Genomic DNA, 17,102 nt, shown 5'->3' on the forward strand with positions numbered 1-17,102 from the left:
ATTGGACCATGTGTAAAGCATGTGTTGTACCCGATCCCATCAATTTCCCAATGTGTGGCTGAGCCCAAAGTTTTATTGTTTGTAGGCATTGTGTTACATGACAAACCTCCTAAACTGCCAATGAGTAGCACAGTTTGGGCAGACATTGTGCCCAATACCATCCCAAAAAGATACTTCAACTTTCTCAATAGCAACCTTAAGCTCTGGGGTCAATTTTATGTGTGCCTGTTTGAAAGGACAATGACCCTCAGTGGATTTAGACACCTATTTCACCCATTTCTTTGTCTCTTGAATATTACAGACCATGTGGTATAGACATAGCACATGGGGCTATTTGGATGGCAATCCCAGGGCTTTGACAAAATGGTAGTCATGGTGCAATGTCTATGGCCTGGTCATCCAAAGGCCCAGGTTAAACCTCCGATCATCGTAACTGCTGGAAGTAAAAATTTAAAAATAACGAGGGGTGTAGGTAGAGTTAATGGTAGGTGTGTTTTCCGTAGGCTTTCAAGACTAGGGAGTGCAATTTTAAGGTGAGAGGAGAGAGATTTTAAGAAGACATGGGGGAAAGTTCTTTATAAAAGAGGGTGGTTCACATGTGGAATGAACTTCCTGTGGGAATGGTGGATGTGGGTACAATTACAACATTTAAAAGACATTTGGATAACTACATGAATAGGAAAGGTTGTAGGGATGTGGGCCAGGAACAGGCAGGTGGGACTAGTTTAGTTTAGGATTATGTTCGGCGTGGACTGGTTGGACTGAAGGGTCTGTTTCCATGTTGTATGACCCTATGACTTGATGAGCATTGATGAATAAATCCGGAATTAAAAGCTAGAGTAAGTAATGGTGACATTGAAACAATCAGATCTTTGTTTAAAAAAAAACTTCCAGTACTCTTATATCTTTTTGAGAAGGAAATCCTCCATCCTTACCTGGTCTGTTTATGTGTGATTCCAAATCCATTGTAATGCAGTTGGCTTTAATTAAACAGTAGTTGAGCAAACCTCTCAGCTGTGTCAAGCCACTACCTACCTGCCCAGAATGTGGGGAGAAGCAATGACAAAGGTGTCCACTGTTTCAGCTGAAGACATGTTCAAAAAAATGAGATGATAACTGCTCTGTTCTGGTGGTGAAAGCATTTTGGAAAATTTCAATTCAGTTCTTAGCGGATGCAAGTCCCACATTGCAAGAGAACTGTTCCCAATTTCTGTTAGCAATTGACAATCTGAAGAGGAGGTTGCTTTCAGGAACTGGAAAAGGTTTACAGTGGTCTGATCCTGGAGAGTGTCCTTTGAGCTTGTGTCTGAGACACATTGCTTGTCAGTATGGAGAAAGCTATACTCTCCATCTGGCTGTACTTCTCGAAATGTGCTTGATGTTTTCATTGGGTTACTTAACTTCAATGAGGAAAGTTATTTTTCCACTTAGTCACATCCTTCACAGCAACAAGCACAAGAAAATATCACATCACCGTCTTGGAAAGAACTTACTCGGAAAGTGGAAAGATGCAGGAATGAGGGCCCTTTGTCCAAGAGTTCTGGTAAATGCATTCTCACCAAAATGATGTGCCAAAAGAACATCAGAAAGCAATGAAATGAGTGCTGGGAGGCAAACAACTTTCCTGCACATCTGATATTTTAGCCTGAATGAAGTAATGGAACGGGAGCAGCAAGACTCCACATGAATTAATTCTTAAGCCATTTGCCAGATTAATTGTTGTCATCAATTTCCACACTCCAACTTTCAGCCTCACTTTTGAAGTAGAGACTAGTGATTTGTACTCAAGAACCAAACTAGCGTAAATCTGTACTTTGATTCTGATATTCTGATCAATATGCCTACATGTACTTGGCTGTCAAATCCTCGTCATATCCTTTGGATGTTTGCAGCATTAGGATCTGGTACATCTGATACATGGAGGATGGGAGAAGGATTTGAATGGGATTGGTGAGTTGGAGAAAGAACAGGGACAACACAATCAGGAGTTCAGAGGGAAACAAGGCCTGTTAGATTTATTGAACATATTATTATTTAAAATGGATATTTTGGCTAACTGGGAACAAACTTGCAGCCAGTGGATGGAAATGGTATCCTGCACATGGAGTGGACCATTGTACGAATGAGCCAGGTGTTTAGGAAAAGCAAGGGAATGGTGATATGGGGGGATAAGTTGTAATAGGGAAGATCCAAGGATTTCTTCCAGGACCTGGACAAGGAAAGGATATTAAGAATTTAATTTAGCTTACTTAATTTAACAGTTCTGAAGAAGAATCACTGGACCAGAAATGTTAACTCTGCTTTCTCTCCACAGATGCTGCCAGACCTGCTAGCAATTTCTGTTTGTGTTCATTCAGCCTCGTCTGGTCACCCTGTCACTTTCAACCAGGCATGGTCCAGAGCATTTGATACAACACTGTTCCAATGCCAGGTCAGCAACTTGAAACCTGAAGTCTATTTCTCTCTCCATAGCTGCTGACAGACCTGCTGAGTATTACAAGCCTTTTCTGTTTTATTATTGACACAAGTGGGCCTCACTACTCCTCCACACCTTCCCCTCCAGCCCATCCCTGCACCCCACCATATGTACATACCATTCACCCCAACCCCAAGGTGCCCTGTGCCCTCGACCCTCGCTCAAAACCTTCTCCACCCTCAAAGCGCTGTCTTCTGCCCATCTCAACCCCTCCATGCAATCTCCCCAGCTCAGTCTCCCCAACTCACTCATCCATCCCACCAAATCCACTGTGCACTCTCTGACCCTCTATACACCCCCACCTCACCTCAACTGCCCCCAAGTTGGTGCTCTCAGACCCTGAATTTAACTCTCACATTCTCTGTTCTATATAGGTGAGGGACAAAGCTACAATATCTCCATAACACGGTCATGGGAAGTACAGTTTGGCAGCTGATAAGCCAAGTGGCCTTATTCTATGCTGCACACTTCCTTCATCCTGCATTCCAACAGTGACTGTACATCATTGTCTGTGAAACACTTTGGGACTCCTCAGAAACATGATGTATGTAAATCCAAATTTCGTTCGTTCCTCTGAATGAACTCTTCGCGATAAATCACCTTGTTCAAATTTCAGGCCATCTATCTTTTTCAGAAAACTGACAATCACAACTTCATAATTGTGGACTAATTTTTTTTTGTCCTTGCATGGACTCGATCCGTAGGCCAGAAATAAAACAAAGCATGGCACTATACATTGAGGTAAAAGCAATGACTGCAGATGCTGGAAACCAGATTCTGGATTAGTGGTGCTGGAAGAGCACAGCAGTTCAGGCAGCATCCAAGGAGGGCCTTGAATTCCTTAAAAACCACATTGTTCAAAGAGAAAAGAAGATATTCAAGGAATGTTCTCAGTTACTGGGATGTACTCAGTGCTGATGAGGCTTGAGAGTGTTAGGAAGGGTTTTGTTCTGTCGAGATTATTTTCACAGCTGTGAAGTTGGGCTCTAAAGCTGCAGCTGAGTTGACGTAGGGAAGTAGTCATTGAATACTGCCACGTCTTTCAGTCCACCCTTGAGCCTCACTTAGTGTGAGGATGATGCTGCCAGTGCCATAAACACTGCCATCACAATTAACTTTTAAGTTGCTTTATCAAGGTGGCCCGGTGGCTCAGTGGTTAGCACTGCTGCCTCACAGCGCCAGAGACCCGGGTACAATTTCAGCCTCGGGCGATTATCTGTGTGGAGTTTGCACGCTCTCCCCGTATCTGCGTAGGTTTCCTCTGGGTGTTCCAGTTTCCTCCCACAATCCAAAGATGTGCAAGTTAAGGTGAATTGGTCATGCTGAACTGGTCATGCATTGTACAAGGTGCATTAGTCAGGGGTAAATATAGAGGAGGGGAATGAGTCAGGGTGCATTACTCTTCGGAGGGTTGATGTGGACTCGTTGGGCCAAATTGCCTGTTTCCATACTGTAGGGAATCTAATCTAAAATAATTATTATGTACTTGGACCAAGCAGGTACAGTGACCATTTATGCTGAACAGTCACAGTGGTATGTATGGTATAGGAGGATCCCATCCAAACCTTCCCTCACTCCCTGCTATATAAAGGGCCAGCCATCCAAATTACGAGAATGATTCCTGTACTTCAGAGGAGAGATTATACAAATTAGGCCTGTTGTTCCTTCTAGAATTTAGAAGGTTTAAGCAGTGATCTGATTGAACTGTTCATAATATTAACAGAAAAAGACCAGGTAAACAAGGCCTCTTGTGACACAGTGGTAGTGCCTCTGAGCCAGGAGGCCCTGGGTCATGTCCTACCTGCTCCGCAGGTGTGTAATTGCAACTCCGAGTAGGCTGATGAGAATTATCAAAATAAAGATAAACTATATCCACTGGCTGGTGATTCTAGAGCTACGGGTCTAAAAATTAGGAGCAGACCATTCAGGAGAGATGTTAGGAAGCACTTCTACACACAAAGGGTGGTAGATGTTTGCACAAATGGCAGTGGATGTTAGGTGCTAAATCTGAGATAGATACATTTTTGGTAAACAAAGGTCTTAACGGATATGGGCCAAATGCGAATATATGGAGTTAGGCCATGGTTCCACCATAATCACTGGATGGCAGAACGGGCTCAGTCGACGGCCTATTACATAGAACATAGAACAATACAGTGCAGAACAGGCCCTTCGTCCTTCAATGTTGCGCTGACTTGTGAACTAACCTAAGTCCATCACCCTACATTATCCTATCATCATCCATATGCTTATCCAAGGACTATTTAAATGCCCCTAATGTGGCTGAGTTAACTACATTGGCAGGCAGAGCATTCCACACCCTTACCACTCTCTGAGCAAAAAACCTGCCTCTGACATCTGTCTTCAATCTATCTCCCTTCAATTTGCAGCTATGCCCCCTCGTACAAGCAGATGTCATAATCCTCAGAAAAAGACTCTCACTATCCACTCTAATCCTCTGATCATCTTGCATGTCTCTATTAAATCCCCTCTTAGCCTTCTTCTCTCCGGTGAGAACAGATCCAAGTCCTTCAGCTTTTCTTCATAAGACCCTTGCTCCAGACGCTATGTTCCTTTATTCAAATAATAGCTGGGATGCCTTGCTGATCTGGAGAAACTTGCAAGCCTGCTGCAGCTTCCTGTTGTCCATCCACAGGTAGAGGAGTCAGTCAGACAATTCTACACACGGTTACTGGGGAGCTGAGGTTCCTGAGCCACTGGGTCTACAGAACCTAATGGAGCAGGTGCCACAGCGGTCTGCAAAGAATGAGGGGTGAGGAAGAGGAGGATTTTCAGAGAACACATCTAACTTCACAACAGCATCCAGGAGAGTGACTCAGGTTCAACTGGGGGATGGTTACAGATTTAGCTTCATCATTCAACCTAACATCGGACTTCACCCTGCATGAAGATGTTGCTGCCAGGGCTCATAAGGCCATGGTCACCATCAATATTTTAAGCTGCTTTATCACTCCAGGTTACAGTACATCCATCATCACTGTACCTGAGAGCTGCTGCAGGCCCCTGAATGTGGAGAGGTGAATCTCTCTGTTTACTCCAAATAGGGAGGAGGAGGAGGATGACTGGACACGTGGCTCTCCCAGTCAAGGATGCCAATGGCATCTTGAAGAAGGGTCCTGAAGAAGGGTAGTACTTGAATTGTCGACTCTCCTGCTCCTCGGATGCTGCCTGACTTGCTGTACTTTTTCTAGTACCATGCTTTCTCAACTCTGACTCTCTACCCAATGATTGCCCACCGGGGGTATGAAGAGAAAGCGAGAGTGGGATACTGAAATTGCATGATCAGCTACAATCATATTGAGTGCAGAGCAGGCTTGAAGGGCTGAATGGCCTCCTCTTGCTCCTTTTTTTTATCTTGGATAAAAACTATCAGGCATGACAGAGCCACTTCAGATTTCACAAAGTGGCAATCCCATCCTGATGATCTGATGGAGGACTGATCACTTGACTGCTTTGAGACCCTCTTTGAGCCACACTATCTGTAGCCAGGCTGACAGCAATCTAAAGCCACACATCACCAAGCGTGAACTTCATGAATACTGCCTGAACACAAACTGCAGTAATGGGACATCAGCTGGCTTCAGCTGAAAAGATGGAGGCAGCTGAGGAGTTGGCCACAGTCTTTTGTTCCTCCCTGGATAAATAACACTTGCTTTTCATCCCCAATGTGATGTTTGGCGGAGCACATAAGGAATGCAACACAAGTTGTGACTAGAGCAAAGTTTGAAAGATTATGGGCTTAGGACGCAAAGCAATGGCATCTATGTAGCTGCCCAAGCTTAAAGATAGGACTAAAGAGCTCCCAGTTCAAAGTGACCGAATAATAGATTTGTTACAGCACATCAGGAGGCCATTCAATTCATCATGTTCATGCCAACTCTATGCAAAAACAACTCAGCTATTCCTCCCCCGCCTTTGTCCCAGAGCCCTGCACATTTTTTCCATTTGTTAAATTATCCAGTTTCCTTTTAGAGGGGCTGATTGAATCTACCTCTGCCACATTCTCCGTCTATACATTACAAATCCTCGCCACTTGCTGCTCAGAAATGTATTTTTTTCTTCATGTCATCTTTGTTTCATTCACCATTAATTTTAAATTGGTGTCTTATGGTAACTCTTGATCTGTAAGGAGTTCTGTAAGGACAACACCACCAGCTTTTCCAAACTTTCTACAGAACTGAAGTTTCTCATTCCTGGAGCCATTCTTAGAAAACCTTTCAGTGACTTTTCTCCAAGTCCTTCACTAAGTGTGATGGTCAGAATTGAATGCAGTACTCCAGCCGATGCTGAACTTATCATTTATGAAGGCTCACTCTAACTTACTGCTATTCTGTTCTGTGCTCTCCATATTGAAAGCCCAGGGTCTCATTAGTTCTATGAACCACTTTCTCAACCTGTCCTGCCACCTTCAACAATTTGTGCACATGTACCCAGCAGGTTCATCTGCTCTTGTGGAGAAAGTGAGGACTGCAGATGCTGCAGATCAGAGTCAAGAGTGTGTTGCTGGAAGAGCACAGCAAGTCAGGCAGCATCTGAGGAGCAGTAAAATCTATGTTTCATGCAAGAGCTCTGGAGGGCTCTTGCCTAAATCGTCCATTCTCCTGCTCCACAGATGCCGCCTCATCTACTCCTGTGTCTCCTTTCGAATTCTACACTTCATGTTATACTGCTTCCCCTTGTTTCTTCCCCCGAAATGATCACATCACACTCCTCTACAATAAATTTCATCTGTATAATTTTTTCATGAGCCATTCAATGTCCTTCTGAAGTCTATCTGTGGTCTCCTCACAGTTCACAATGCTTCCTAGTTTTGTCTCATCTGTAAATCTTGAAATTCTAAGAGCTACACACCGAACTGAACGGCACTGTGACAAATCAGGACAACACTGATCGCTGGGAGTACATTTCAGCAGAATAAGACAAACTATTCACCATCACTCTCTCTGTCCTGTCTCTCAGCCAAATTCATTGAGATGCTGCCCCAGCTGTTCCTGTATATTCCACTGGCTAGAGATTTGCTGACAGGCCAATGTGTACACCCCAATGGAAAAGGGAAAGGGAAAAGAGAAATCTGGAATTACAGTCGATAACATTAAGCCAGATTTACAATTCACTGTTATATAATAATAAGAGCATTCCAGGTGTTAACAGCAAATAGTGTTAAAACAACTCCTAATTTCCCCTCTGTTTCTTCTGCTTACGATCTTCAAATGATATCCCCTGGTTATGAACCCTCAAGTAAATAATACATATCACGTTCCTATGGGATTCATAATTGCAAATAGGAGCAGGAGTGAGCTATTGAGCCCCTCCACCTGCTCTGCCAATCAATAGGATCATGGCTGACCCACTTGTGTTTCAAATTCCTCATTTCTATCTACCCCAATCATTGTTTACTCTTTTGCCTAACAAGGACCTTATCTATCATGATCTTAAAACTATTTAAGGATCCCATCTTCAGCACCTTCTTAGGGAGAGAGTCTCAAAGTCACAAACCCCTCAGAGAAAAGCATCTCTTTATCTCTGTCCTGAAAGAGTGATCCCCTAATTTTAAAACACCGACCCCTATGTCCTGGGACAGCCACAAGAGGAAACAGCCTTTCCACATTCGCCTTGTCAAGGCTGTTGAAGATCTGAATAAACAAAGATGTGCAGGTTAGATGGATTGGCCATGGGAAATGTAGGGTTATAGGGATTGGGTAGGGTTGTGGGTCTGGGTGGGAAACTCTTTGGAGGGTCAGTGTGGACTCAATGCACCCGTGGCATTTTATGATTCTATGAAACCGAGGGAAATCAAATAAGGACACCTATGCTGAACCAGAGACTCCCAACCTGAAGAAATCTCTGATGCCTGACGAGGACATTGACTCACTGATAGCCCACCTCTGTTGGATGACACCCATCAGAATGGATGCTGCAGCATCCTAAGGTAATAGAACAGCAATGAGTGTACTGAGTATAGCAAACTCCAGCACCTAATCCAGCTCCCCGTCTAGACCGTACCAATCCGCTTGTTAAAAGACCTGGACATTTTGCTACTTATGTGCTGACAGGCCAAGGAAGGGTGTTCGCCCTCAACTTGTCTGTGTTTTATCATCTCTTCGTTCAGTGCTTCCCCAGGGCAGTAAAGCTCAGGGCATGACCACTCACTGCAAAAGAGAAACATTTGCTGCTCCCTTCCCCCCTGCACCACCCCCACCCCGCAACCTGTCACACATCTCTTGCCTAAAATTTTTAATCTGTTTCCAACGAGCATACAGTGAAACAGAGGGGAGGGGATATCTATTCTCCACCTTTAAATTGCAGAAAGGCTAATAGGCTCAGTTCAGGGATCACTTTGAAAGATAGAAGCTGGACAGGCAGAACTCGGTGGGAGAGTATTCCAGCGATAGCAGTGGTCATTAGATTGACAGTGGTTATGGAACCCTCCTGCCATTGGAATAGTTTCTGCTAATTCATTCTATCAGAACCATCCATCATTCCAAACAAGCGCAGGCTGCAACACGAAAAGGCAATCAATCATCACAAGGAACTTGTCAGGAGCGTTAACAAGAAAAGCCGTGTTTAAGGAGTTATCGGGACAAATGATTGAAATCCTCGTCCAGTAAGTAGATTTTGCAGAAAGGATACAAGAGGCGGAGAGGTTGCGAAGGCATTTCACAGCTTAGGGCTAAAACATCTGAAGGAGAAAGTGAGGATTGCAGATGCTGGAGATCAGAGTCAAGAGTGTGGTGCTGGAAAAGTACAGAGTCAGGCAGTATTCAAGGGGCAGGAGAATGGACGTTTCGGGCATAAGCCCTTACATCAGGAATTTCCTGAAGGGCTTATGTCTGAAACATCGATTCTCCTGCTCCTCGGATGCTGCCTGGCCTGCTGTGCTTTTCCAGCACCACACTCTCCACCCCAAACAACTGAAGTTGCAGTCACCAATGGTGGAGCAATTAAAGATCACAAGGCCAAAATAAGAGGCGTGAAGCAATCCTGGAGGAGTAGAGGAAGTTATCATAGAGACATGGAAATAGGGATGAGAATTTGATATGGTTTTTTCCAATGTAAAGACACGCATTGTTCCTACAGACAATGCCCAGTCCCACAAGTGAAGCAATTTGAGATGACAATAGCTTACCTAAGTCAGAACACTGCACCACTCGGAGGTGGCACTGGCACCCAAATGGGCACATAGGCATTTCATTATCAGGGAATAAACCGGATCCTTCATCCTCCAGCATAAAGTCAAGGAACTGTGTCTGATGAAATGGCTTAGCCCAGGAGGCTGCAATCAGGAATGCCAGCAAGATGAACACACGCATGGTTGCACAAGTAGCACAGTGACAACCTAGGAGGAAACAAGAGGACACATTGGTTACAACATATAGGATTCAATAGAATTCCCAGCACACAGCAGGCCATTCAGCCCAACTAGTCCATGCTGCTGTTTACGCTCCACACAAGCCTGGTGTCTATGCTCCATGCAAGTCTCCTCCAACCTACATTATCTAACCCCATCAACATGTCCTTCTCTTCCTATCTCTCTCATGTATTTGATTAACCTTCTCTTTGATGCGTGCTTCTACATTATATCCTATTGTCCTGGGAACTTGCATGTAAATGAGTCAAAGCTTTGCCATCCATCAATGGAGACCTTTCTTCCCCAATTCTGATTTAGAGGTGTTGGACTGGGGTGGACAAAGTCAGAAGTCACACGACACCAGGTTATAGTCTGACAGGTTTATTTGAAATCACAAGCTTTCAGTGCGCTGCTCCTTTGTCAGTCCACCTCAGGTCACTCAAATTACTCTACAAATGAAGTACTCATGAAGGGATGGTCCAGTCTGTTTCCAGCAAACTCCCACAAATCATAAGATAATAAAGTTGATATTTCTTGAAGGATAACCAATGGCCCGACACTCCACTCTTCATTGAAGATTGCCTTGGGAGTACCCATGAGAGAAAGCTAAGGAAACTCAGTTCAACATCTCACCTGAAAGCGAGTAAGACAATCCCCCATTCTGCTGAAGAGCATGAGCCTCAACATCTGCCCTCCAGTCTCTAGAATGCAATTTGAACTAACAAGCTGCTAGGTCAACTTCTGTTGGTTAGCTCAATTGGCTGGATCAGGCGAAAATGAGTACTGCAGATGCGGGAGGTCAGAGTCAAGATTAGCGTGGTGCTGGAAAAGTACAGCAGGTCAGACAGCATCCGAGGAGAGGTTGGCTGGATGGCCGGCCTGTGATATACAGTGATGTCAACAGCATGGGTTCAATTTCTGTATCGGCTGAGGTCACCATGAAGGCCCAGGCTTCTTGACCTTGCCCTCATCTAAGGTGACCGTCAGGTTAAACTCACTACTGGCCTAATTTGTCTAATGAGAGAGCAGCTCAGTGGTTCTCAGGGGCTATGGTGACTTTTCTCCAAACCACTGGCTGAAGACCTGCTCTGGCATTCAGCAGGTGGAGGGTGCTGCTGGCTCCTCAGACACCACAACGGTTATTAATATGTGAGTGCACCATGTTCCGCAGAAAGGCAATTTTCTGCTGGAGATGGATGTGACTCTGTGATGGGAACGCCGATGCTGAGAATCTGCCCAGAATGTTTTGTGAGGGAAGTGGACATAAATTAGGGAATTTGCCACAGGGCGGGTCACAATGACTTATTTGCCCACAATAGAATAATCCCCCTCAGGCATCACTTGAATCCTGTTTATAGATAGGAATATTTTCCTTCAATGGTAATAACAATGAGTTCCAAATATAATAATGGGCAATATATCTAGTTACTGTCTCAAGTGAACTGACATAATTCTTTCAACATGCAAGCTTCTGATTAATGCAGAAGAAGTGTTATTTTGAAAGATGATGTTTGTGAAATGGGACACATAATTAAGAAGAAAGTATAACATTTAAAACCATCACTGAATCAGTGAGTATCTATTTAAGCACCTTCAATCAGAACTCCTAATCATATGTAAGTTTTTTTCAAATAGTCATTAGTCTGGTGCATTATTCTAAAACTGGAGTAGGTCTAGTCACATGCAGATAGCCTTAGTTACTTTTCAGTCAATACTGTTTATGAACAGAAGGAATTTCAGGATCAGACATTGCCTCACTCCATATCCTGGCTATTTCTCTCAAACCAAATAAGTCATACTGACAGAATATTGCAAATACTCAAGTTGTTGCCGCTATGTTTTGAAACGTGAGTGAAAGTCTTCAAGGATTTGATCAAAAAAATTGGATGACATCTGTAAGGGGATTTTATATTTCTGGCATCAATGCATTGCTCTCTGAATTTAAATTCATCTTCACTAGGCCAGGCATGATACTTTTACTCAAAATGTAGGTCAGAGGCTGTGAATTCTGTGGTGATAAAATTAGGAATGTGATGGAATACTCTCCAATTGCCTAGATGTATACAGGTTGAGGGGTAACTATTCCTTTGATAGTGTGATGAGATCTTTTATAGCCATCTCATTTTGCTTTTCATTCATGGGATGAAGGCATCTCTGATTCTGCCAGCCTTTATGGCCCACCCGAGGTGCCCTGCGACAATCTGTTAAGTGTAGGTAGACACAAAATGGCATTGGCAAGGGAGATCCAGGATTTTAACCCAACAACACTGAAGGAACAGCAATGTATTTCCAAGTCAGGATGGTGTGTGGATTGGAGGAGAACTTAAACATAGTGATATTCACATGTTGTTAAACATGAGAGGGTGCGGAAATGATTTACAAGGCTATTGTAGGGATTGAAAGATTTGAATCATTTTTCCCTGAAGGGTTGAAGATTGAAGGGTTACCTTATCGAGGTTTATAAAATCATGAGGGGCATGGATGGGGTGAATAGTTAAGGTCTTTTCCCTAAGGTGGGGGAGTCCAAAACTAGACGGCATAAGTTTAAGGTGAAAGGTGAACAATTTAAAAAGAAGCTGAGGTGTAACTTTCACACAGAGGGTGGTGCATGTATGAAACAAGCTGCCAGAGGAAGTGGTGGAGGTGGGTATAAATACAACATTTAAAAGGCATCTGGATAGGTATATGAAAAAGAAAGACCAAATACTGACAAAAGAGACTAGTTCAGATTGGGATGTCTGGTCAGTGCAGACAAGTTGAACCAACAGGACTGTTCTATATGTTCTATGACTCAATCAGATGCCCTTGTTCTTCAGGATGGTACTGATGAATTTCTGCAGTGCATCTCGTAGATGATACCCAGTATCAGTGATGGAGGGAGTGAAGGTTTATGGATGCCAGTCAAGTGAGCAGCTTAATCCTGGATAGTGTCAAACCTCTTGAGTTCCACACAATCAGGCAAGTGGAAGGTATTCCATCACATTCCTGACTTGTGCCTTGTAAATGGTGATTAGGCTTTGGGGAGTCAGGAGGTGAGTTAGTCACTATAGGATTCCTAGCTTGCTGTTGTAGTGTTTATATGGCTAGTCCAGTTCACTTATTGATCAATTGTAAACCCCAGTATGTTGATAGTGGAGAATTTGGCAATGGTAATGCCATTGAATATCAAGGGGCGATGGTTAGATTCTCTCTTGTTGGCAATGGTCATTACCTGGCATGTGTGTGGCGAGAATGTTACTTGCCACTTGTCAGCTGAAACCTGGATATTGTCTAGGTCCTGTTTTATTTAAATATGGACTGCTTCAGTATCTGAGGAGTTGTAAATGCTGCTGAACATTCTGCACAGTAGCAGAGTGTATACAATATCACGGAATTGTTAGGTTGTTAAAGGAGCTCTTCAGCCCATTGTGCCTGCACTGGTTCTCTGAGCATTCAGACTTAATGCCAAAGTACTGCCTTTTCCCCATAACTTTGCAAATTGTTTCTATTTAAACAAGTATCTAATGCCCTCTTGCAAACCTGCCTCCACCACATTTCCAGGAGAAAGTGAGGACTGCAGATGCTGGAGATCAGAGCTGAAAATGTGTTGCTGGAAAAGCGCAGCAGGTCTGGCAGCATCCAAGGAACAGGAGAATTGACGTTTCGGGCATGAGCCCTTCTTCAGGATTCCTGAAGAAGGGCTCATGCCCGAAACGTCAATTCTCCTGTTCCTTGGATGCTGCCAGACCTGCTGCGCTTTTCCAGCAACACATTTTCAGCTCCACCACATTTCCAGGCAGAGCGTTCCATATCCTTACTAGATGGTACGTGAAAGGTTTTCTCGCCTTACATTTGCTTCTTTATAACACTGCGCCCCCTGGTTCTTGATTCTTTCATAAGTGGGAACATTTTCTCCCTACTTGCTCTGTCTAGAGCCTTTGTGATGTTGAAAACATCCTTCAAACCAAGTTGCCTGCTACTTCAACACCCCACCGTGTTCCTTGGCCACCATTTCTGCGGCAGGCTTGCTGTAGTGATCCAATGAGCCTCAGCACAAGCTTGAAGAACAACATCTCACTTTCTGCTTGGGGACCCTGCCGCCTTCAGGACTCAACATCCAGTTCAATAACTTTAGAGCCTTCCATGTATTTTTTACTCACCCCACACCCAGTCCTATTATGACATGGGTTGCTTTTAGCATTATCACCCATTCTGACCTACTCCTAGGCCTCATATCACACGATAGAAAACAAAAACAAAAATTGCTGGTTAAGCTCAGCAGGTATGGCAGCCTCTATGAATTTCTGTTTTACAGCATCCATAGTTCTTTCTGTTTTATCCCGTTACATGAGTTGCTTTCAGAACATCTCAATCATTACTCTCCTCCTCTTAGCTCTTCTTCTGTCCTGGCCTGCTATCTATAATCTCCTCGTTTACCAAGCCCTTCATATCTCTTGCTCTCTGGGTTCCATCTCCCCCTGTCCACTCATCTCTCTCCTCCCCATTCTTGTCCTAGCTGCTAATAGTTCTGATGAAGAGTCACTGAACTCGAAACTCTGCTTTCTTCCTATAGATGCTGCCAGATCTGCTGAGTTTCACCAGCATCCTTTTTTTTAGCTTCAGATCTCCAGCACCCTTAATTCTTTGTTTTACCATATCTTCCCTCAGCTTTCACCTTTTTCATGGAGTACAGTCCCAACCTTTCCAACCTAATCTCATCACTGAAATGTCCCATCCCTGAAGCCATTCCTGTAAACCCATTCAGGGCTCTCTCCAAAGGATTAATATCCTTCCTAAAGTATGGGGAAGCTCAAGTCTCTTTAGGATGGGCCTTGAATCCTCAACCATAGAAACAGGCCATTCAGCCCATCGGGTCCACACTGACCATCCAAAGAGTTTCCTGTCTAAACCCAGCCCCCTACCCTATGCTTGTAACCCTGGATTTCCCATGGCCAATCCACCTTAGCCTGCACAACATTGGATCATCAGAGGAAGCCAACACAAACAGTCACCCAAGACTGGATTCAAGCCTGGGTCCTGGTGCTGTGAGGCAACAATGTTAATCACTGACCCACCTTGCCACCCAAAACCTTCTGAAACAAAACTTCAAGTGCTCTATGTTGAATTACAGCTCACCTTGAAGGAAACCCAACCAACTGAATATCTCAAGTATAAATTTTAATAAAGTCTGTCATTAATGCATACAAAGCAAACTCCACCTTTATAAAACATTGTTTGACATTGTTATCCAACTAGTCTCATTCCTCTGCCTTGATATTTCTTTTTCTTTCAAATATCTGTCCAGTTTGTTTTTGAAACATACTATCGAATGTGGTCCAACTATCTTACTCGATCACAGCTTGCTGCATAAAAATGTGTGGATTTATTACACGTTTATCCAAAGTTATTTAATTTCCTGTATTAAATAGAAAGCTAACCCACAACGTTCAGTGATAATAAGTTAAATATACACTGTCATGGTCAGATAATGTTCAGTAAATAACTGAGACTACATTTCAAGGATATTTGACAGCACCTCCTAAACCTACGAGCACTACCACCTAGAAGGACAAGACCACAACCACCATCGAGTTCCTCTCCAAGCCACACGCTATCCTCCGTTAGAAATATATCACTGTTTTTCAGTGTTGCTGGGCCAAAATCCTGGAATTACCTCCCTAACAGCATTGCATACATCCCTATACCATATAACTTTCAGATGTCAAACAATCGATCTACTGCTGCCTTGAAAATACTGAAAGACTCTGTTTTCAGCTCCTTTAGATGAACAGATTTCCAAAGATTTAAACCCTCTGTAAGAAAAGGAATTTCCCCTTATATCTGTGTTAAATGGGTGAGCCCTTATTTTTAACCAGCGACCCTAGTTTGAGATTCTCTCACAAGAGGAAACATCCTTTCCCCATTCATCATGGCAAGACTCCGTGCAGGCAAGGACAGCTGGATTTTAAACAGATGTTTGTAGCCAAGAATAAGTGGAAACAACAGCCAGGCAGTCTGGCAGATGGGGTGGAGTCATGGTGAAGTCACCTGACAAAGGAGCAGTGCTCTGAAAGCTTGTGATTTCAAATAAACCTTTTGGAGTATAAACTAGTGTCATGAGACTTCTGACTTTGTCCACCCCAATCCAACACTGGCATCTCCACATTATATGGATTTCAAGAAGACAACCCACCAACACCTTTGCCAGGGCAGTTATAAGTAGGCAATAAAACTTGGCTGAACCAGTGATGCCTGCATCCCGTGAACAAAACAAATAAAAACAAATTTTACAAAGGCATCACTGGCTGTGAAGCTGCTGTGGGATTTTGAAAGGTAAATGAAATGTTTTGCTTTCCTGAACTCTCTGCTGCCCAACAATACTAGAGAGTTGTAACGCCTACGTTAGCCATTTTGAAAGAGCGACCTGACCTCCCTTGATAGGTTGTGCTAACTCTCAGGACTTTGTTGTAAGATAATTGGTAAGAGCTACCCCAGTTACTAGTGGGTGATCATTGAGTATCATTGGCTGCTGCCTGGAAAATGAGAAGCCACGGTCAGAGAATAAGATAGTGATATTTGTTATGGATAGATCTAGCCTTCCGCCAGTCAGGATAATATTGACATGTCCATGACCAATTAAAAATCCAGGTGGAGCTAATCATGTGGATGCAAAGATTGAAAGCTCCCTTTATCATTTTAAATTATACAGACTATGCATTAAATTTTGGTGTTTTAAATCTGTTAGGAGTCTAGCTGCAAGCTAACATTAGCAAAGTCAGATGGCAGACAAGAAGAAAAACACCATATTGAATTTCTGGTATTTGATGTTATTCTATGTTCTGTTTTTCTGCTTAATTCTTAAGATATGACAAATTGCTTGCCTGATCCACATAAACCCCAACATGCCAAATCTTTGATTGAACTCCACCCCATCCTTCCTTTACTAGTATTCCACCAGACTGCCTGACTGTTGTTTCCACTTATTCTTGGCTACAAACATCTGGTTAAAATCCAGCTGTCCTTGCCTGCACGGAGTCTTGCACGGAGTCTTGAATGGAGAAAGGATGTTTCGTCTTGTGAGAGAATCTCAAATTGGGGTCGCTCATTAAAAATAAGGGTTCACCCATTTAACACAGAGATGAGGGGAAATGCCTTTTTCACAGAGGATTGCAAATCTTTGGAATTCTGTTCATCTAAAGGCACTGAAAACGGAATCTTTCAGTATTTTTACAGCAGAGGTAGATTGATTGTTTATAAACAAGGGTGAGGGATCAACAG

The 17,102-nt window shown here is 43.4% G+C and overlaps 1 protein-coding gene across 1 annotated transcript in view; it reads right to left on the bottom strand.

The window, feature by feature from the left end:
- The window catches only part of dcn (decorin), a 76,001-nt gene that overhangs the window by 50,296 nt on the left and 8,603 nt on the right, over positions 1-17,102 (bottom strand). The window contains exon 2 of the mRNA XM_043709904.2: positions 9,624-9,833. Coding sequence (XP_043565839.1) covers positions 9,624-9,807 — 184 coding nt within the window. The 5' untranslated portion in view covers positions 9,808-9,833. The remainder of the gene's footprint in view (positions 1-9,623; positions 9,834-17,102) is intronic.

The sequence above is a fragment of the Chiloscyllium plagiosum genome, unplaced genomic scaffold (assembly GCF_037043375.1).
Source record: "Chiloscyllium plagiosum isolate Xiang-an unplaced genomic scaffold, Cpla_swu_hap1 HiC_scaffold_19, whole genome shotgun sequence".
Lineage (NCBI taxonomy): Eukaryota > Metazoa > Chordata > Chondrichthyes > Orectolobiformes > Hemiscylliidae > Chiloscyllium > Chiloscyllium plagiosum.